Source organism: Chelonia mydas, chromosome 5, assembly GCF_015237465.2.
Source record: "Chelonia mydas isolate rCheMyd1 chromosome 5, rCheMyd1.pri.v2, whole genome shotgun sequence".
NCBI classification, from domain to species: Eukaryota; Metazoa; Chordata; order Testudines; family Cheloniidae; genus Chelonia; species Chelonia mydas.
In genome coordinates, this window is record NC_051245.2 from 125,976,145 (window position 1) to 125,998,120 (window position 21,976).

Below are 21,976 nucleotides of genomic sequence, written 5' to 3' on the forward strand. Positions count from 1 at the left end.
GCAGGAGACCGCTTTCTCTGAGACTGGTCTGAGACTGTGGAATAAACTCCCACAGTAACTAGCAACTACTGCAAACCTCACCATCTTCCACTCCAAGTGCAAGGTGCTCTTCTTGGATCTGCCTTCTAATACTCACAAGTAGCCTCTTCACCAGGTTGCACTTTTCCTCACACCTCCTGATTTATGCACACCCTATCTGTGGCCCCATGAAGTCGCCATCCACCATACCAGGAGGAGGATGCTGGATGGGGAGGTGCTTTGTGACAATGGGGCCTATTTCCACTCCTCTTTTAGATCATGTATCCAAACAGAGTTCCTCTGGGCCGGGTCCACTGGCTCCCTGGATGCTTTCGAGGAGCAGTGGGCGCTGTCCATGGTTCTCTGTTCGGTGTCCCTTTCTGGCTCCCTGCTTTTAACCCTGTAACCCACACTCCCGTTCCTGCTTTGTCATTTGTTATCCCCCAACTTTATTTGAACCCTGGTTTTTAGTGCCTCCTTCCCTTAGGCTGGGGGAAGAGCCTTCTGATGGGGCTACCTACTCCTGGGATTTCAATAGGTGCTAGCTCCCAGCACTCTGTCACAGCCTCCCCCTGCCAAATTTCAGGCTCTGTTGCAAAATCTAGAGGTGCTAGACCTTCTCCGCAAAACCATTTTAAGAATCTTCTTACCATGGGCAAAATGGCATAATTTTCTTTAACTTGCTTTGCGAAAATGGCTCAACTGGTTTAGTGGAAACTTTTCCCCCAAAATCATTGGCCTGAAGGAGACCCCTGGTGTATAAATCTTCAGCATAACTGGTTAAAGTTTTGACTACATTACAAGCAATTAAAACGGAACCGTATACTGTAAAGTGTTGGGCAACTTTAATTATAGGAGCTGCTGCTAGCACTGCCTATAATATTCCAGTTATCTACATAGGGACTAGTGAAAAAAAATTTACTTTAGCAATACTGAGCAGCTACAATTTTATACACTTGGCCTCTATCAAAACCGGCATCTTCTGGAAAGAGGTACGTAAGCTTTTTATATAAAACCACGTACAGTAAACATAATGGCCTTTAACCTTTCTTATGCATAAAAAATACGAAACTATAATAACAAATCAGACTAAGAGCAAATTATAGCCTAGGCATTTTATTTTTGGACTTCACCCTCTGGGGAGGTGTACTCTGGCAAGTAACAGGAGAAAATTCTATAGTTAAAAAAACACCTCTTTACAATAAAAACATCTCCCATGTCATAAAAACATATCCCAGTGGGATATAGCCAGGAATAAACAGTGGAGCTAGATATCAGATATTTCAGCCAGGGGACTGAGATTGGTGCTTTCAAAACCACATGCTTCTTGCTGTGTAGTGGGAGGCCCTTGAAGCAGAAAGGCACTATTTCTTTTCTTATTTGGTTTGTCCCGGTTAGGGAGAAAATGACTGAAGCAGAAGTGTCAGCCAAGCAAAGTAAATGGCTTCCCCTATGTTGTCAAATCTGTTCTGGGAATAAGGTACCTGTCTGGCCTCCAAAGGGAGAGAGGCTTTCTGTATGTAGAACCAGGATACTAAGACTAAAAACAGTTAGAACCTGTTCTGTTTGCTCTGGTGACTCATGCTTTTAGCATGAGTCAGAAGAGCAACAAAATAAATCCAAACCTCAGGGATGGGTTTGTCTTCCTTCTGAACTGTACTTCAGAAGTGTTTTTGGCTGGGCTTACAATCCTGTGCTGCCAATATGCATGCTACTGTTGTAGCAGTAACTTTTTAATTAGATGCTGAGAAATGAGGTAAAATTTAATATTTCACAGCTAGTTCATGATGAGAACTACCTCTTACTATTTTTGCATTGTTAAATAAATCAGTATGGTATCCTTTTGAAAACAATTATGTGGGAAGTCTAAACTATACATCTTCAGTATATATATAGAGAGAGTTAAGATTTCACTTGCTTTCTAATAATCCCTTGGATAACATTTCACCGCGACCTCAACCTTTGAAGGGGAAATCTTCTGTAGTCATTTGGACTGCTCTGGGAATCCCTCGTGTTTCCCATCACATGGTTATGTCTATAGACATTGATGTAAATGCTGTATCAGAGGTGTTCAGGGCTCTCTGGGGCAAATTCTGGCTCCTAACTGTCCCTCTGGAATGGTAGATTGCCAGTCAGCTCACTTCCAGAGAGCTTGTCAATGAATGTTGTTACTGTATCTCACAGCGCTGTCATATTTAGCAAATAAGGCTTGGTATTTGCAGTTGTACAGATGCCCAGGAGTTGGCTTCTCTGCCTAAGTCAGATCAATCTTCTAAACTAATTATAGGAATAACTAATATTACAATAATTATAACATCTACAAAATTGATGAGTTGCAAGGGCACTTGAGGGTAAAAAGCGGATTCTGCCAAGTTCTGATCTCCTGCCATGGGCAAGCAGAGGGAATGGAGAGATGCTTGAGGCCATTCTGCCCTCATGTTGGGAGGCATGAGATGTGGGGCTCCAGTGCACATGGGTGGAGAAATGACAGCAATCTTTGCATGCGTGAGGTGTATGTGCATTATCAGTGGGATCCCCATGGATAAAGACACAAAGAAGGTCCCAGGTATTCTGTGGTGCAGCACGCAGGAACTTTGAACAGCTGATACTAGCCAGAGACAAGAAGTAAACAAGGCAATTGTTGCTTAATGAGTTCTGTCACCGCTGAACAATGTTAAGCATGCCTGCTTCTTGCTGCTATTTATGCATGCAGCCCCTACCCACGCCATCCCAGTCATCGGGCCTTTCCCTCCTTTGCATCCACTGGCAGATACTGCAGCCTGATTCTACACCTGTCACCTGTCTCCTGCACCATTCCCCCAGCCCCATCCAGCAATGCATTCCCCTAAGGGGTAGCACCTCACACTCCTGCTATGTCTTGGGCTACATGACTTCGGTTTCATGGGGACTGTGGTCATTTGAGTGCCTCAAACCCTCTTTTTACCGCATGCTTCTTGAGATGACTGGTGCTAGAGTTACTTGAAAGTATCCCGCTGGCCTAGTTTTCTGTCAGAAAATATTGATTTGATACTACTGAAGAGTGCTGGGCCAACACATCACTTCCATCAAAACATCTGATGGAAAACCAGCTGGTCACTCTGCCTTGCTCACTGCCAGATCTGGCTCCCCAACTGCCATGGAATTTTTAAAAATGTCCCTCCTGTGGAAAATTTCACAAACCTGACTTGGCATTCCAGTTGGGACCGTCCCCCCCTCTTTTTGGGGGGGGGAGGGGTAAACTTTTATATGGGATGTTGTCACACTGTTTGGAGTGGCTCATGACCCTGAGTGCCAACCTCAGGGCAGACCGTCAACAAGCAGGTCAAAAACCTGAAACTGTTGTGTTTTCTTTACCAACCCAGTAACAAATGTGAACTCCTAAAGCACTCTAACAGACTTATCATGGAGTCTTAGACAGTCCCATTGGGCATTCTCTATCTTGCCGCCTAGGCAAGCTGGACTTTGTGATAGATGGTTGCTTATGCCACATATCACATCAGTGTTCTACTCCTGAGGGCATTCTGTGCCAAAAAATTAAAAATTCTGCAAGTTTTATTTGTCAATAAATAAATGCAGAGGATCCAGTATTGCAGTGGGGAGCACAGGCTGCATCAAGGTGGGAGATCACCCAGCAAAGTCCCCACCCCCAGGACAAGGATTCAGTGGTTAGGTTCCACCCAACCCTGGCACAGCACAAGGCCTGGGCCTACCCCAGAAACACCCTGGGCCCTGCCCCTCTGCGCCAGGCGCACCAGGTGTGGGGCAGGCAGGCTCAACTAGGCAGGATCCAAGTATGGAGGGGCTCAGTGTGGGGGGATCCAGGTGTGGGGTGAGAGGATTGTGTGTGGGACAACCAGGGTGCAGGCAGCTCAGTGGGGGGATCTGAATACAGAGAGGCTCACTGGGGGGATTCCAGGTGCAATGGGACTCTGCAGGGGCTTCCAGGTGAAGGTGTTTGGGGCTCAGCAGAGGGGTCTGGGTCTGGGGGTCACAGCAAGGGGGTCTGGGTGCCAGGGAAGTGGGGCTTGGTGGGGTGGGGTGGGGGTCTGGGTGCAGCTAGTTGGGGGTCAGTGGCATGGAGGTTTGGATGTGGGGCCTCAGGGTGGTGCAGGGGGGTGGGGCTCAACAGGGTCAGGGTTTGAGTGCAGGGAGCTCAGTGGGGGGTGGTCTGGGTGCAGGAGTGGGGGTCTGGAAGCAGGGAGTCTGGGTGCAGGGAGCTCCAGATACAGTGGTTGAGGTTCAATGGGGTAGGGTTCAGGTATGGAGGGCTAGGGGGGTTCTGGGCATAAGGGTGAGGCTTGGCAGGGAGGTCCGGATGCACAGGGGTTGGGAGGAAAGGGGAGCAGCTCCCTGTACAATGACCCCTTCTCCCACTGCTGAGGAGTGATGGGGGCAGGAAGCAAGGGAAGATGCTGAGCTTCCTGAAGCTAGGGGAGGTTTCTAGGGATGGGTCTGACACAGCCACAGCCACTCCTTGCAGGGGAGGAGGAAGTCCCATCCTCTCCTGCCTGTAGCCCAGCAGGGACTAGCAGCTGATCCCAGCTCAGGGGAGGAGTCACTGGCTGGAGTGTCCCCAGCTCTGCCAGCTGCTCCGGTTGTCTGAAACAATGTACCTGCGCAGCTAGGGAGTGGTGCATGACTGCTCTTGCAGCTTCCCTTTGCTTTCCTGTCAGAAAGTCATTTTTCTGCGGGGAAGCAAAGTCATCTGCGGGCAACATGAATTTGTGCAGAATTCCCCCAGGAGTAATGTTCAGGTTACTCCCAGTCCCAAAGGACCAGTCACTTACTCCAGGTCAACTGTACAGTACTTCGATCTCAATCCAAAGACAAAGCCTGTAACCAATCCTGTAACATACTAACTGAAGGTTTATTAACGAAGAAAAAGAAATGAGAGGTATTTACGAAGTTAAAGGACATAAATATACACACACAAATGAGGTACAATCTTCAGTTCAAAAGATAACATAAGCTTATATGAGAAAAAGGCTTTTATGTTCTTTAGGGGTAACCCAAGCGAAACGGCATGGGGATCTCCTTCTTGTGTTTAGAAATCTTTGCCTCTCAGAGTCCAGACAGCATAAAGATACCAATTTCTCCTTAGCAGGCATTTTTATTTCTTTCCCCCAGCATTCCAACTGTGAGGGGATGAGGGCTTGGGCACCTACCCTGTTCCGGGGTGCAGGCAAAGCAATCAAACTATTTTGTCCACAACGGCTTGTCTGATGTCTGTAGACGTTCGTTTGTTGGGGAGGTGGTAACAGCTTTTGTGGTAAACTAGTATTTCACCTTTCGTAGTGTTTCTCCTCTGACTGTGTGAGATTTACAGTCTTAGCAAATATTTTTATGGTGACAGAGCAAACATTTAAACATTACCTTATAACATGGGACACAGATATAATAGGGATTAATATATGCAGCATCCTACAAGCATTCCATTAAGTCTAAACACATTCTCAAAACTCTAATATCTATTTAAACGATACACTTAAGCAGACTGGTTTCCAGCTATGCATTTGTCATTGTTCAGTAAGGCCTGGGGCCTTGGCATGAGCTGGCACCTTTTCTGCCAGCGTCAAAGACGCAAATTCTGGTTCTCCTGCAGCTCTGAATGTGTTCCTCCCCGCCCCTTCTGTCCTGAGGTGACTGAGTCCCCTCCCACACACCCAGTGTGAACCCCCCATTAATTCCCCCCCTCCCGCAGGTTAGTTTAGCCATAGGTAAGGGGGTTCTGCCATACACAACCCAAGGTGAGGGGGTCTCCTCCCATCCTTCAGGTGAGTTGATCCCCTCAGGAGTGGGTTACCCACAAACATACATGTGGTGTGCATGTGCCTCTCCCCAGCATGGGTTCCCCCCATTCCACCCCCATGTGTGCACATTCACCCCAGGTGCACATCCCCCCACACCATGGGTCTTCCCCTGCACCCACTGCGCACATCCCCCCATACCATGGATCTCCCCTTGCACCCACTGTGCACATCCCCTGACACCATGGGTCTTCCCCCCACAACATGGGTCTCCCCCTGCACCCATCCCCCGCATGGTTCTCCCCCCCCCCGTGCACATCCCCCCACACCCTGGGTCTTCCCTCCACACAACATTGGTCTCCCCCTGCACCCATCCCCCCCACACCATGGTTCTCCCCCCCACCGCACACATCTCCCCACACCATGGTTCTCCCCCCCACCGCACACATCTCCCCACACCATGGGTCTCCCCCCCCCGTGCACATCTCCCCACACCATGGGTCTCCCCCCCCGTGCACATCTCCCCACACCATGGGTCTCCCCCCCCGTGCACATCCCCCCACACCCTGGGTCTTCCCTCCACACAACATTGGTCTCCCCCTGCACCCATCCCCCCCACACCATGGTTCTCCCCCCCACCGCACACATCTCCCCACACCATGGGTCTCCCCCCCCGTGCACATCCCCCCACACCATGAGTCTTCCCCCCACACAACATGGGTCTCCCCCTGCACCCATTCCCCCCACATTATGGGTATCCCCCCCCCGTGCACATCCCCCCACACCAGTGTGCACATGCCTCCGGCGTGCTCCCAGTAAGTGCACTCCCCCACGAGGGGATTGCCCTGGGAGCGGGCGCCTGGCAGTCAGTGGCAGGTAACGAGGCTAGGCCGCATAAACCGGCCAGAGTTCACATCCTCCCTCCCCCGCGCCGCAGTATAACCGCCGCCCCTGCCGCAAGACTGTCGGGTTCAGGGTCGGGGGGCGTGGCTCCGACAAAGGGGCGTGGCTCGGGTGGCCGCAGCCGGGAGGGCACAATGGAGGCGGGGCGGTGAGGTCATACATGACGCAACATTCACGGAAGTGGGCCCCGGCGGGGTACGGTGGCCGGCGGGGCGAGTTCGGGTGTTGTTGTTCCGAGGAGCGGGCGGTAGCCGAAGCCGGTCCGGCTCCCCCATTAGCCCGGCGGGACCATGTCGCTGCTGCAGTCGGCCTGGGACTTCCTGGCGGGGCCCGGCTCCCTGGGGGCCGCCAGCCGCGACCACAACGACTTCGTGGGGCAGACGGTGGAGCTGGGGGACATGAAGCTGCGGATCAAGAGGGTCATCGCCGAAGGTGAGGGGGGCAGGGCCGCCGCCCCTGGGCCGGGCCCTCCTGCGGGGCAGGTGCCGGGCGCTGCACACCCCCTCGCCCCCTCCCCCCGGGCCAGCGCCGGCCCCGTGTGCCGGGCGCTGCACACCCCCCCGCCCCCTCCCCCCGGGCCAGCGCCGGCCCCGTGTGCCGGGCGCTGCACACCCCCTCCCCCCGGGCCAGCGCCGGCCCCGTGTGCCGGGCGCTGCACATCCCCCCGCCCCCTCCGCTCCCCCCGGGCCAGCGCCGGCCCCGTGTGCCGGGCGCTGCACATCCCCCCGCCCCCTCCGCTCCCCCCGGGCCAGCGCCGGCCCCGTGTGCCGGGCGCTGCACATCCCCCCGCCCCCTCCGCTCCCCCCGGGCCAGCGCCGGCCCCGTGTGCCGGGCGCTGCACATCCCCCCGCCCCCTCCGCTCCCCCCGGGCCAGCGCCGGCCCCGTGTGCCGGGCGCTGCACATCCCCCCGCCCCCTCCGCTCCCCCCGGGCCAGCGCCGGCCCCGTGTGCCGGGCGCTGCACATCCCCCCGCCCCCTCCGCTCCCCCCGGGCCAGCGCCGGCCCCGTGTGCCGGGCGCTGCACATCCCCCCGCCCCCTCCGCTCCCCCCGGGCCAGCGCCGGCCCCGTGTGCCGGGCGCTGCACATCCCCCCGCCCCCTCCGCTCCCCCCGGGCCAGCGCCGGCCCCGTGTGCCGGGCGCTGCACATCCCCCCGCCCCCTCCGCTCCCCCCGGGCCAGCGCCGGCCCCGTGTGCCGGGCGCTGCACACCCCCCCGCCCCCTCCGCTCCCCCCGGGCCAGCGCCGGCCCCGTGTGCCGGGCGCTGCACACCCCCCCCGCCCCCTCCGCTCCCCCCGGGCCAGCGCCGGCCCCGTGTGCCGGGCGCTGCACACCCCCCCGCCCCCTCCGCTCCCCCCGGGCCAGCGCCGGCCCCGTGTGCCGGGCGCTGCACACCCCCCCGCCCCCTCCGCTCCCCCCGGGCCAGCGCCGGCCCCGTGTGCCGGGCGCTGCACACCCCCCCCCCCCCCTCCGCTCCCCCCGGGCCAGCGCCGGCCCCGTGTGCCGGGCGCTGCACACCCCCCCGCCCCCTCCGCTCCCCCCGGGCCAGCGCCGGCCCCGTGTGCCGGGCGCTGCACACCCCTTCCGCTCCCCCCGGGCCAGCGCCGGCCCCGTGTGCCGGGCGCTGCACACCCCTCCGCTCCCCCCGGGCCAGCGCCGGCCCCGTGTGCCGGGCGCTGCACACCCCTCCGCTCCCCCGGGCCAGCGCCGGCCCCGTGTGCCGGGCGCTGCACACCCCTCCGCTCCCCCCGGGCCAGCGCCGGCCCCGTGTGCCGGGCGCTGCACACCCCTCCGCTCCCCCCGGGCCAGCGCCGGCCCCGTGTGCCGGGCGCTGCACACCCCTCCGCTCCCCCCGGGCCAGCGCCGGCCCCGTGTGCCGGGCGCTGCACACCCCTCCGCTCCCCCCGGGCCAGCGCCGGCCCCGTGTGCCGGGCGCTGCACACCCCTCCGCTCCCCCCGGGCCAGCGCCGGCCCCGTGTGCCGGGCGCTGCACACCCCTCCGCTCCCCCCGGGCCAGCGCCGGCCCCGTGTGCCGGGCGCTGCACACCCCTCCGCTCCCCCCGGGCCAGCGCCGGCCCCGTGTGCCGGGCGCTGCACACCCCTCCGCTCCCCCCGGGCCAGCGCCGGCCCCGTGTGCCGGGCGCTGCACACCCCTCCGCTCCCCCCGGGCCAGCGCCGGCCCCGTGTGCCGGGCGCTGCACACCCCTCCGCTCCCCCCGGGCCAGCGCCGGCCCCGTGTGCCGGGCGCTGCACACCCCTCCGCTCCCCCCGGGCCAGCGCCGGCCCCGTGTGCCGGGCGCTGCACACCCCTCCGCTCCCCCCGGGCCAGCGCCGGCCCCGTGTGCCGGGCGCTGCACACCCCTCCGCTCCCCCCGGGCCAGCGCCGGCCCCGTGTGCCGGGCGCTGCACACCCCTCCGCTCCCCCCGGGCCAGCGCCGGCCCCGTGTGCCGGGCGCTGCACACCCCTCCGCTCCCCCCGGGCCAGCGCCGGCCCCGTGTGCCGGGCGCTGCACACCCCTCCGCTCCCCCCGGGCCAGCGCCGGCCCCGTGTGCCGGGCGCTGCACACCCCTCCGCTCCCCCCGGGCCAGCGCCGGCCCGTGTGCCGGGCGCTGCACACCCCTCCGCTCCCCCCGGGCCAGCGCCGGCCCCGTGTGCCGGGCGCTGCACACCCCTCCGCTCCCCCCGGGCCAGCGCCGGCCCCGTGTGCCGGGCGCTGCACACCCCTCCGCTCCCCCCGGGCCAGCGCCGGCCCCGTGTGCCGGGCGCTGCACACCCCTCCGCTCCCCCCGGGCCAGCGCCGGCCCCGTGTGCCGGGCGCTGCACACCCCTCCGCTCCCCCCGGGCCAGCGCCGGCCCCGTGTGCCGGGCGCTGCACACCCCTCCGCTCCCCCCGGGCCAGCGCCGGCCCCGTGTGCCGGGCGCTGCACACCCCTCCGCTCCCCCCGGGCCAGCGCCGGCCCCGTGTGCCGGGCGCTGCACACCCCTCCGCTCCCCCCGGGCCAGCGCCGGCCCCGTGTGCCGGGCGCTGCACACCCCTCCCGCTCCCCCCGGGCCAGCGCCGGCCCCGTGTGCCGGGCGCTGCACACCCCTCCGCTCCCCCCGGGCCAGCGCCGGCCCCCGTGTGCCGGGCGCTGCACACCCCTCCGCTCCCCCCGGGCCAGCGCCGGCCCCGTGTGCCGGGCGCTGCACACCCCTCCGCTCCCCCCGGGCCAGCGCCGGCCCCGTGTGCCGGGCGCTGCACACCCCTCCGCTCCCCCCGGGCCAGCGCCGGCCCCGTGTGCCGGGCGCTGCACACCCCTCCGCTCCCCCCGGGCCAGCGCCGGCCCCGTGTGCCGGGCGCTGCACACCCCTCCGCTCCCCCCGGGCCAGCGCCGGCCCCGTGTGCCGGGCGCTGCACACCCCTCCGCTCCCCCCGGGCCAGCGCCGGCCCCGTGTGCCGGGCGCTGCACACCCCTCCGCTCCCCCCGGGCCAGCGCCGGCCCCGTGTGCCGGGCGCTTGCACACCCCTCCGCTCCCCCCGGGCCAGCGCCGGCCCCGTGTGCCGGGCGCTGCACACCCCTCCGCTCCCCCCGGGCCAGCGCCGGCCCCGTGTGCCGTGCGCTGCACACCCCTCCGCTCCCCCCGGGCCAGCGCCGGCCCCGTGTGCCGGGCGCTGCACACCCCTCCGCTCCCCCCGGGCCAGCGCCGGCCCCGTGTGCCGGGCGCTGCACACCCCTCCGCTCCCCCCGGGCCAGCGCCGGCCCCGTGTGCCGGGCGCTGCACACCCCTCCGCTCCCCCCGGGCCAGCGCCGGCCCCGTGTGCCGGGCGCTGCACACCCCTCCGCTCCCCCCGGGCCAGCGCCGGCCCCGTGTGCCGGGCGCTGCACACCCCTCCGCTCCCCCCGGGCCAGCGCCGGCCCCGTGTGCCGGGCGCTGCACACCCCTCCGCTCCCCCCGGGCCAGCGCCGGCCCCGTGTGCCGGGCGCTGCACACCCCTCCGCTCCCCCCGGGCCAGCGCCGGCCCCGTGTGCCGGGCGCTGCACACCCCTCCGCTCCCCCCGGGCCAGCGCCGGCCCCGTGTGCCGGGCGCTGCACACCCCTCCGCTCCCCCCGGGCCAGCGCCGGCCCCGTGTGCCGGGCGCTGCACACCCCTCCGCTCCCCCCGGGCCAGCGCCGGCCCCGTGTGCCGGGCGCTGCACACCCCTCCGCTCCCCCCGGGCCAGCGCCGGCCCCGTGTGCCGGGCGCTGCACACCCCTCCGCTCCCCCCGGGCCAGCGCCGGCCCCGTGTGCCGGGCGCTGCACACCCCTCCGCTCCCCCCGGGCCAGCGCCGGCCCCGTGTGCCGGGCGCTGCACACCCCTCCGCTCCCCCCGGGCCAGCGCCGGCCCCGTGTGCCGGGCGCTGCACACCCCTCCGCTCCCCCCGGGCCAGCGCCGGCCCCGTGTGCCGGGCGCTGCACACCCCCCCGCCCCTCCGCTCCCCCGGGCCAGCGCCGGCCCCGTGTGCCGGGCGCTGCACACCCCCCCGCCCCCTCCGCTCCCCCCCGGGCCAGCGCCGGCCCCGTGTGCCGGGCGCTGCACATCCCCCCGCCCCCTCCGCTCCCCCCGGGCCAGCGCCGGCCCCGTGTGCCGGGCGCTGCACACCCCCCCCCCCCCCCCGCTCCCCCCGGGCCAGCGCCGGCCCCGTGTGCCGGGCGCTGCACATCCCCCCACCCCCCCTCCGCCCGGGCCAGCGCCGGCCCCGTGTGCCGGGCGCTGCACATCCCCCCCCCCCCCCCTCCCCCCGGGCCAGCGCCGGCCCCGTGTGCCGGGCGCTGCACATCCCCCCCCCCCCCCCCTCCGCCCGGGCCAGCGCCGGCCCCGTGTGCCGGGCGCTGCACATCCCCCCCCCCCCTCCCCTCCGCCCGGGCCAGCGCCGGCCCCGTGTGCCGGGCGCTGCACATCCCCCCCCCCCCTCCCCTCCGCCCCGGGCCAGCGCCGGCCCCGTGTGCCGGGCGCTGCACATCCCCCCCCCCCTCCCCTCCGCCCGGGCCAGCGCCGGCCCCGTGTGCCGGGCGCTGCACATCCCCCCCCCCCCTCCCCTCCGCCCGGGCCAGCGCCGGCCCCGTGTGCCGGGCGCTGCACATCCCCCCCCCCCCTCCCCTCCGCCCGGGCCAGCGCCGGCCCCGTGTGCCGGGCGCTGCACATCCCCCCCCCCCCTCCCCTCCGCCCGGGCCAGCGCCGGCCCCGTGTGCCGGGCGCTGCCACATCCCCCCCCCCCCTCCCCTCCGCCCGGGCCAGCGCCGGCCCCGTGTGCCGGGCGCTGCACATCCCCCCCCCCCCTCCCCTCCGCCCGGGCCAGCGCCGGCCCCGTGTGCCGGGCGCTGCACGCCCCCTCCGCTCCCCCCGGGCCAGCGCCGGCCCCGTGTGCCGGGCGCTGCACGCCCCCTCCGCTCCCCCCGGGCCAGCGCCGGCCCCGTGTGCCGGGCGCTGCACGCCCCCTCCGCTCCCCCCGGGCCAGCGCCGGCCCCGTGTGCCGGGCGCTGCACGCCCCCTCCGCTCCCCCCGGGCCAGCGCCGGCCCCGTGTGCCGGGCGCTGCACGCCCCCTCCGCTCCCCCCGGGCCAGCGCCGGCCCCGTGTGCCGGGCGCTGCACGCCCCCTCCGCTCCCCCCGGGCCAGCGCCGGCCCCGTGTGCCGGGCGCTGCACGCCCCCTCCGCTCCCCCCGGGCCAGCGCCGGCCCCGTGTGCCGGGCGCTGCACGCCCCCTCCGCTCCCCCCGGGCCAGCGCCGGCCCCGTGTGCCGGGCGCTGCACGCCCCCTCCGCTCCCCCCGGGCCAGCGCCGGCCCCGTGTGCCGGGCGCTGCACGCCCCCTCCGCTCCCCCCGGGCCAGCGCCGGCCCCGTGTGCCGGGCGCTGCACGCCCCCTCCGCTCCCCCCGGGCCAGCGCCGGCCCCGTGTGCCGGGCGCTGCACGCCCCCTCCGCTCCCCCCGGGCCAGCGCCGGCCCCGTGTGCCGGGCGCTGCACGCCCCCTCCGCTCCCCCCGGGCCAGCGCCGGCCCCGTGTGCCGGGCGCTGCACGCCCCCTCCGCTCCCCCCGGGCCAGCGCCGGCCCCGTGTGCCGGGCGCTGCACGCCCCCTCCGCTCCCCCCGGGCCAGCGCCGGCCCCGTGTGCCGGGCGCTGCACGCCCCCTCCGCTCCCCCCGGGCCAGCGCCGGCCCCGTGTGCCGGGCGCTGCACGCCCCCCTCCGCTCCCCCCGGGCCAGCGCCGGCCCCGTGTGCCGGGCGCTGCACGCCCCCTCCGCTCCCCCCGGGCCAGCGCCGGCCCCGTGTGCCGGGCGCTGCACGCCCCCTCCGCTCCCCCCGGGCCAGCGCCGGCCCCGTGTGCCGGGCGCTGCACGCCCCCTCCGCTCCCCCCGGGCCAGCGCCGGCCCCGTGTGCCGGGCGCTGCACGCCCCCTCCGCTCCCCCCGGGCCAGCGCCGGCCCCGTGTGCCGGGCGCTGCACGCCCCCTCCGCTCCCCCCGGGCCAGCGCCGGCCCCGTGTGCCGGGCGCTGCACGCCCCCTCCGCTCCCCCCGGGCCAGCGCCGGCCCCGTGTGCCGGGCGCTGCACGCCCCCTCCGCTCCCCCCGGGCCAGCGCCGGCCCCGTGTGCCGGGCGCTGCACGCCCCCTCCGCTCCCCCCGGGCCAGCGCCGGCCCCGTGTGCCGGGCGCTGCACGCCCCCTCCGCTCCCCCCGGGCCAGCGCCGGCCCCGTGTGCCGGGCGCTGCACGCCCCCTCCGCTCCCCCCGGGCCAGCGCCGGCCCCGTGTGCCGGGCGCTGCACATCCCCCCGCCCCCTCCGCTCCCCCCGGGCCAGCGCCGGCCCCGTGTGCCGGGCGCTGCACATCCCCCCGCCCCCTCCCCTCCCCCCGGGCCAGCGCCGGCCCCGTGTGCCGGGCGCTGCACATCCCCCCCCCCCCCCCCGGGCCAGCGCCGGCCCCGTGTGCCGGGCGCTGCACACCCCCCCCCCCGGGCCAGCGCCGGCCCCGTGTGCCGGGCGCTGCACACCCCCCCCCCGGGCCAGCGCCGGCCCCGTGTGCCGGGCGCTGCACACCCCCCCCCCCTCCCCTCCGCCCGGGCCAGCGCCGGCCCCGTGTGCCGGGCGCTGCACATCCCCCCCCCCCCCCTCCGCCCGGGCCAGCGCCGGCCCCGTGTGCCGGGCGCTGCACATCCCCCCCCCCCCTCCCCCCGGGCCAGCGCCGGCCCCGTGTGCCGGGCGCTGCACATCCCTCCCCACCCCCAAGCCAGCGCCGGCCCCGTGTGCCGTGTTCGGCGGGGTTAGTCTTATAGGGGCGCAAACAGCGACATAAGCGATCCGTTCTGTACACAGCATTGCTAGAGACTGCGCTGAACCCCTCACGAGTCCGTGCAAGGTGATAGAGCCGTGACTCCCCCTCACAAATAACCCATCTTTTCCCTTCCTCTTCCAGAATGAAGGCTGGCTCCGTTTCCAAGTTTTGCCTTTGGCATATTGCTGTTCATAGTTTCTCTTTCCTACCCCCCCACATCAGCAGGGGTGGGATATACCCTTAGATTTGTGGGACCGGGATGAAATGTGGCGGTATCTTTTCTGATCTGAAGCCGTGGTGTGGGCCGTTAACTGATTGCTAGTGGTCTGCAGAATTATCTGGTCACAAGATGCTGGCTTCCTTTACTTCCATATGGTTGCTAAAATATGTTAAATGCTTCTTTGACATTTCATTTCTATAAAAGTATTTGCTGTTGTGGTACCAGGGATGTTATGTTTTGCAAATGGGATGAGAGGTGGTCTGCAGGGTCTTGAGAGAGACAGATCTAATAGGAGGAATAGATGTAAAGAAGTGGTTCACAATATGAAAACGTTTGAGACCCTGACCTGGAGAAATGAGCGTGTTGCTTTTGGTGCAAACTATTTTAGCTGCTCGATATCTAATCTGCAAGTGTGTATCTTAACTTCTTTTTTACACAGTAGAAGTATTCTAAAATATTTATTAAATCTAGTGGTGTAATCAGGAATGGAAAGAAATATTCACACTTGCACATCTAACAAAAAATTGCACCAAGGCTATAAACTAGAGTGTTCTGTACCTTATTACTTGTTAAGCTGTTCAGTGCAAAAAAGGTATACTAATGTTACTAATTTTAAACATTCAAGTCAGGATATATGATTTGGTTCTAGGAGTTAACTTGTCTACAATGCACACATAAGACTCATTATTGCTGTTGCATATATTTGTGCAGTTTTCATTGGAAATTGTAGGTGCGTATCTGAGGCTGAAATGTACCTGTTTTATTTAAAAAATTTACATCGAACACTATCTATAATGTTTTATAAATGTAGTGTGGAGGAGGTAAGATATCTCAGAGAAAGTTCTGAAGGATAAAAATTGTAATGTTAACATCATATAAACTTTCATGTTGTTTTCTTTGTTGGAAGAAAGTAAAATGTTAATCTGTCTTCTAACTTCATGATATATTTTTAATCTGCTGGGTGAGTTTATGCAGGTTGCTGCTGCTGATAGTGTGTATTGCAGTAATGCCCAGAAGCCCCATTTGAGGTATAACCTTCACGGTGAAAAAATTCCTAAATGATAAGTTTGCACTGTTATAATTGTCATAGATCTTTGTAGTAGAAAGTCGCAGCTTTCCAAGGTGACTGTTTTAGTTGTGTGTGCAAGTGTATATAGAATAATTTCCAATAGCTGAAAGTTGTCTTCCTCCACCATCTTATTACTCAAATTGGCAAATCTGATCTTCTTCTAATTTTCAAATCCCTTTTGGCCTTAGCCCAAAAATGGAAAATACAGTGGAAAAGAAAATTTTTTTGAGGTAGTGATGATGAGTATTTGAAAACCAGGCTAAAGTGTAAACTCCAATTCAACCTTAAGTAAATCTTTACTGCTACTTGTCAAGCAGTGTTGTCATGATTATTTGTCAGAGTGCAACATAAATATGTTCAGTGAGCCCTCACTGTACATCAAACTGTCAAGTTGTGGTGGCTGGTATGTACAATTTTAATTGGGGATAAACTCATCGGTGTTCAGGGAACAATACAGGAGAATTAAAGGAAGAAAGACACTTGTAAGAGAACACACAAATGGCCATACAGGGTCAAAACAAAGGTCTGTCTAGCCCAGTATCTTGTCTTCCGACAGTGGCCAATGCCAGGTGCTTCTGAGGGAATGAACCGAACAGGTAATCATCAGTGGATCCATCCCCTGTCGCCCATTCCCAGCTTCTGACAAACAGAGGCTAGGGACACCATCCCTGCCCATCCTGGCTAATAGCCATTGATTGACCTGTCGTCCTTGAACTTATCTAGTTCTTTTTTGAACCCTGTTCTAGTCGTGGCCTTCACAACATCCTCTGGCAAAGAGTTCCACAGGTTGACTGTGCGTTGTGTGAAGAAATACTTCCTTTTGTTTGTTTTTTAAACTTGCTGCCTATTAATTTTATTTGGTGAATCCTAATTCTTGTGTTATGAGAAATAATAAACAACATTCCTTATCTACTTTCTCCACACCAGTCATGATTTTATAGACCTCAATCATATCTCCCCTTAGCCGTCTCTTTTCCAAGCTGAAAAGTCTCAGTCTTATCAATCTCTCCTCATATGGAAGCCGTTCCATACCTGTAAAAATTTTTGGTGCCCTTTTCTGAACCTTTTCCAATTCCAGTATATCTTTTTTGAGATGGGGTGGCCACATCTGCACACAGTATTCAAGATGTGAGCATACCATGGATTTATATAGAGGCAATATGATATTTTCTGTCTTATTATCTACCCCTTTCCTAAGGATTCCCAACATTCTGTTCACTTTTTTGACTGCCGCTGCACATTGAGTGGATATTTTCAGAGAACTATCCACAATGACTCCAAGATCTCTCTCTTGAGTGGTAAGAGTTGATTTAGACCTGCCTTAAGTGGGCTTCAAAAAGAGGTCTGCCTCTGAGTTGCTTTTAATTCCAAAATTATTTTAGGAAACTCTTACTTGGTCTTTTCTAAACTTGTCCAAGAGCCAACTGGCTGCCAACACATTCCAGAAGACATTTGCCCTTTCTTTGCAGGGTGCACAGATTTCTGCTGCGTAAAGTATTGTTGTAAAGTATACTCTCTTGTAAATGCTTTGATGGTTGTAAGCATTTTCCTCCTCCTGCTGTTACCACACTTAAATCAGGAATTATTTTCTGTCGTTGAACTTTCTCCTGTTTCGTTGCCTAAAGCAGGATTGATCTCAGCTCTGAGATTGTGTTTAAGAGGCCTCCTGGTAAGAACAAACATAACTGTGGTCAATTAGCTTTCTCTTCAGTACTTACAAATAAGGTTCCTGACTTTTTTTTTTAACCAAGTTATCTTATCTCGTACTATTCCCTTTTGAGACTCCTAAGTGCCCCCTGCCTGCATTTGATTTTTACGTCACCGATCACCAGGCTAACTTTGTTCAGTGGCAGTTAGGTTACGTACTTTTTTGTTAGAGTTTATGGTTCCCTCTGTTTGCATTAAGTAGGAATTGAGAGCACTAAGTACCTTGTAGAAAGGGCTGAGAACCTTTGAAGGATTGGGCCCCATATTTTCCATTTTGCCATTTGGATAGCTTACTTTAAATGATGATGATTTTAAGCCTAAATATGAGACTTGAGTGTATGGGAAAGCCTGGGAAACAAGCAGGGAGAACTGGAAGTCCTGGCACAGTCAAGGAATTATGATGTGATTGGAATAACAGAGACTTGGTGGGATAACTCACATGACTGGAGTACTGTCATGGATGGTTATAAACTGTTCAGGAAGGACAGGCAGGGCAGAAAAGGTGGAGGAGTTGCACTGTATGTAAGGGAGCAGTATGACTGCTCAGAGCACCGGCATGAAACTGCAGAAAAACTTGAGTGTCTCTGGATTAAGTTTAGAAGTGTGAGCAACAAGGGTGATGTCGTGGTGGGAGTCTGCTATAGACCACTGGACCAGGGGGATGAGGTGGACGAGGCTTTCTTCCGGCAACTCACAGAAGTTACTAGATCGCAGGCCCTGGTTCTCACAGGGAAACTTCAGTCACCCTGATATCTGCTGGGAGAGCAATACAGCGGTGCACAGACAATCCAGGAAGTTTCTGGAAATGTAGGGGACAATTTCCTGGTGCAAGTGCTGGAGGAACCAACTAGGGGCAGAGCTCTTCTTGACCTGCTGCCCACAAACTGGGAAGAATTCGTAGGGGAAGCAAAAGCGGATGGGAACCTGGGAGGCAGTGACCATGAGATGGTCGAGTTCAGGATCCTGACAGAAGGAGGAAAGGAAAGCAGCAGAATATGGACCTTGGACTTCAGAAAAGCAGACTTTGACTCCCTCAGGGAACTGATGGGCAGGATCCCCTGGGAGAATAACATGAGGGGGAAAGGAGTCCAGGAGAGCTGGCTGTATTTTAAAGAATCCTTATTGAGGTTACAGGGACAAACCATCCCGATATGTAGAAAGAATAGTAAATATGGCAGGCGACCAGCTTGGCTTAACAGTGAAATCCTTGCTGATCTTAAACACAAAAAAGAATGGACAAATGACCAGGGAAGAGTATAAAAATATTGCTCGGGCATGCGGAGTGAAATCAGGAAGGCCAAATCACACCTGGAGTTGCAGCTAGCAAGAGATGTTAAGAGTAACAAGAAGGGTTTCTTCAGGTATGTTAGCAACAAGAAGAAAGTCAAGGAAAGTGTGGGCCCCTTACTGAATGAGGGAGGCAACCTAGTGACAGAGGATGTGGAAAAAGCTGAAGTACTCTTTCTTCACGAACAAGGTCAGCTCCCAGACTACTGCACTGGGCAGCACAGCATGGTGAGGAGGTGACCAGCCCTCTGTGGAGAAAGAAGTGGTTTGGGACTATTCAGAAAAGCTGGACGAGCACAAGTCCATGGGGCCGGATGCACTGCATCCGAGAGTGCTAAAGAAGTTGGGGGATGTGATTGCAGAGCCATTGGCCATTATCTTTGAAAACTCATGGCGATCGGGGAAAATCCCGGACGACTGGAAAAAGGCTAATGTAGTGCCCATCTTTAAAAAAGGGAAGGAGGAGGATCCTGGGAACTACAGGCCAGTCAGCCTCACCTCAGTCCCCGGAAAAATCATGGAGCAGGTCCTCAAGGAATCAATTCTGAAGCACTTAAATGAGAGGAAAGTGATCAGGAACAGTCAGCATGGATTCACCAAGGGCAAGTCATGCCTGACTAATCTAATTGCCGTCTATGATGAGATAACTGGCTCTGTGGATGAGGGGAAAGCGGTGGACGTGTTGTTCCTTGACTTTAGCAAAACTTTTGACACGGTCTCCCACAGTATTCTTGCCAGCAAGTTAAAGAAGTATGGGCTGGATGAATGGACTATAAGGTAGATAGAAAGCTGGCTAGATTGTTGGGCTCAATGGGTAGTGATCAATGGCTCCATGTCTAGTTGGCAGCCGGTATCAAGTGGAGTGTCCCAAGGGTCGGTCCTGGGGCCGGTTTTGTTCAATATCTTCATAAATGATCTGGAGGATGGTGTGGATTGCACCCTCAGCAAGTTTGCAGATGACACTAAACTGGGAGGAGAGGTAGGTACGCTGGAGGGTAGGGATAGGATACAGAGGGCCCTAGACAAATTAGAGGATTGGGCCAAAAGAAATTTGATGAGGTTCAACAAGGACAAATGCAGAGTCCTGCACTTAGGACGGAAGAATCCCATGCTACAGACTAGGGACCGAATGGCTCAGCAGCAGTTCTGCAGAAAAGGACCTAGTCGTTAAAGTGGACGAGAAGCTGGATATGAGTCAACAGTGTGCCCTTGTTGCCAAGAAGGCCAATCGCATTTTGGGATGTATATGTAGGGGCATAGCCAGCAGATCGAGGGACGTGATTGTTCCCCTCTATTCGACATTGGTGAGGCCTCATCTGGAGTACTGTGTCCACTTTTGGGCCCCACACTACAAGAAGGATGTGGAAAAACTGGAAAGAGTCTAGCGGAGGGCAACAAAAATGATTAGGGGCCTGGAACACATGACTTATGAGGAGAGGCTGAGGGAACTGGGGATGTTTAGTCTACGGAAGAGAAGAATGAGGGGGGATTTGATAGCTGCTTTCAACTACCTGAAAGGGGGTTCCAAAGAGGATGGCTCTAGACTGTTCTCAGTGGTAGCAGATGACAGAACAAGGAGTAATGGTCTCAAGTTGCAGTGGGGGAGGTTTAGGTTGGATAGTAGGAAAAACTTTTTCACTAGGAGGGTGGTGAAACACTGGAATGCGTTACCTAGGGAGGTGGTGGAATCTCCTTCCTTAGATATTTTTAAGGTCAGGCTTGACAAAGCCCTGGCTGGGATGATTTAATTGGGGATTGGTCCTGCTTTGAGCAGGGGTTGGACTAGATGACCTCCTGAGGTCCCTTCCAACCCTGATATTCTATGATTCTGTAGCAATTCCTTAGCTTATCCACCAGATCCTGAAGCTGACCACTTCATTCTACGAAGCTGGACATGTTTCAAGTCCATTTGAATAACTATGAAATTAACCCGCATGTTTCATTATTACTACTACTATTATTTATTATTATGGACCAGGACACCGTTGTGTTAGATGCTATACAAACTCAGAACAAAAAACAAACTTAAAAAAGCCCCAGTCCCTGCTCCAAATATCTTACTGTCTAAGTATAAGACAACAGATTGACTTTTTCTTTGACCTCCCCATCTATCAATAAAAACTGTTTCCTGGAAGAAGTCTGTACATTTTTTCTACAGAAACAGCTCTGTGAATTCAGTTTTCATGAGTACTAGATACTAAATTGTTCAGAGCAGGAACAACTACGAATAAACCTTTACTGATTGTTTTCAGAATTTCTTCCACTGGTGCTGGCAACATTGAGGGTAAGAAATTATGAATATCCATAAATGTACACAAGATATAATTGATTCAGGTACCACTTATCTCTGAACCATGCGACTGTCCTGGATCTTTTTGCTGGAGAGCAGACTGCTGCACTTGTGTGGGCGTCCCACTGATGGTAATGGGGCTTGGAGTGGATGCCGCTATCTCACAAATACTTGCACATGGGAGGATGGGGGCCTTCTTTCTGTATTTAAAATGCGCTTTCTCTTTGCCCTGTTTCCTTTTGAACAAACTACACAATCTGAAGGGGAAATTAACTATCCAGGGCAAAAAATGATACTCATTAGATAAAATGCTTTCAAATCCCAAAAAGACACTGAGAAAATTAGAGCTATTTTCCTAATCTTGCAGTAAATGTAGGTAGTGATGGTAATGATTATGGTTAATTGCAGTAGTGGCATGAGGTCTCAGGAGGTCAGGGTACCATTTATTAGGCACTGTCCAAACATACAGTAAATGGCAGTTTCTGCTACTCTTAATAGCATATTCAAAAACAAAAAGGCAACAATGTGATGTTTTTAGTGTTTCTTTAACTGTATCCTAAAACATTTACAGACTGCATAGTTGTTCAAGTATTTGAATGTATTCAGTAGTACGTTTGTGTGACAGCAGCTGACTTGCTTCCTTGTCAGAAAAACAATACAACAATTCAACTGTTCATAAATGATTTCACGTCTTGTGATGACTAAATAAAAAATGGAAATATAACTATACACTAGCAACAGAGTAAACACAGGCTTAATATGAGCCAAGTGAGCTAAAAACTGATAGTTCTCAACTGATCTTTAGAGTTGAAAGAACAGAGTAAGACAAACGGCTCTTCTGTTGAAATTTTTGCAGATTCTTAATTTGTTAGATTGCTCAGAAAAATACCCTTAGAAGGAATTTTTTTTATAGATAGAAAAATTACAGTTGGCAGGTTTATGATGTGTTTAATTCTGGTCAGTAGTCTATTTGAAAATATTTTGTTGCTGGTAGGTGAGATTTTTAAACTATTACTGAGTATTTAATTTTGAGATTAACCAGTAGAATATGTAATTAGCTGTTTTAACTGAAAAGGCTATTTATAAACCACTTTTGAGCCAGATATGTTTGTACAGCACCTAGCACAATGGGGTTCTGTTCTGAGTGGGCTTCCTAGGTGCTACAATAATACAAATAGTAATATTTGAAATGAATTTTTATGTCAGAATTACTATTTTATTAAAACTGTTTTCCATCATGGGCAAATGGCCGATTGAGCAGTACTTACCTTAATACATTTGGAACGTTCAGGTTAAAATTGGCTCCACTGCTAATTTAAAAAAAAAAAAAAAGTCTGGGAAGTACAGACTTTAATCTTTAAAGCTTCTATGTGAAATGGAACAATGGCATTTTCAATGCAGGTTCGCTTTCCATGAATTCTGTGAATGTTTTGTCTCAAGGAAAATCTTTGT

At 58.2% G+C, this 21,976-nt stretch overlaps 1 protein-coding gene across 2 annotated transcripts in view; it reads left to right on the forward strand.

Moving 5' to 3' along the window:
• The first annotated feature begins 6,732 nt into the window (after positions 1–6,732).
• Positions 6,733–21,976, forward strand: part of GAK (cyclin G associated kinase) — a 128,951-nt gene continuing 113,707 nt past the window's right edge. Inside the window, exon 1 of one of the 2 annotated variants that reach the window (XM_037902267.2) lies at positions 6,733–7,100. In XM_037902267.2, the coding sequence (XP_037758195.1) occupies positions 6,959–7,100 (142 nt within the window). In that variant the 5' untranslated portion in view covers positions 6,733–6,958. The remainder of the gene's footprint in view (positions 7,101–21,976) is intronic. The other variant, XM_037902269.2, reaches the window with a different exon arrangement.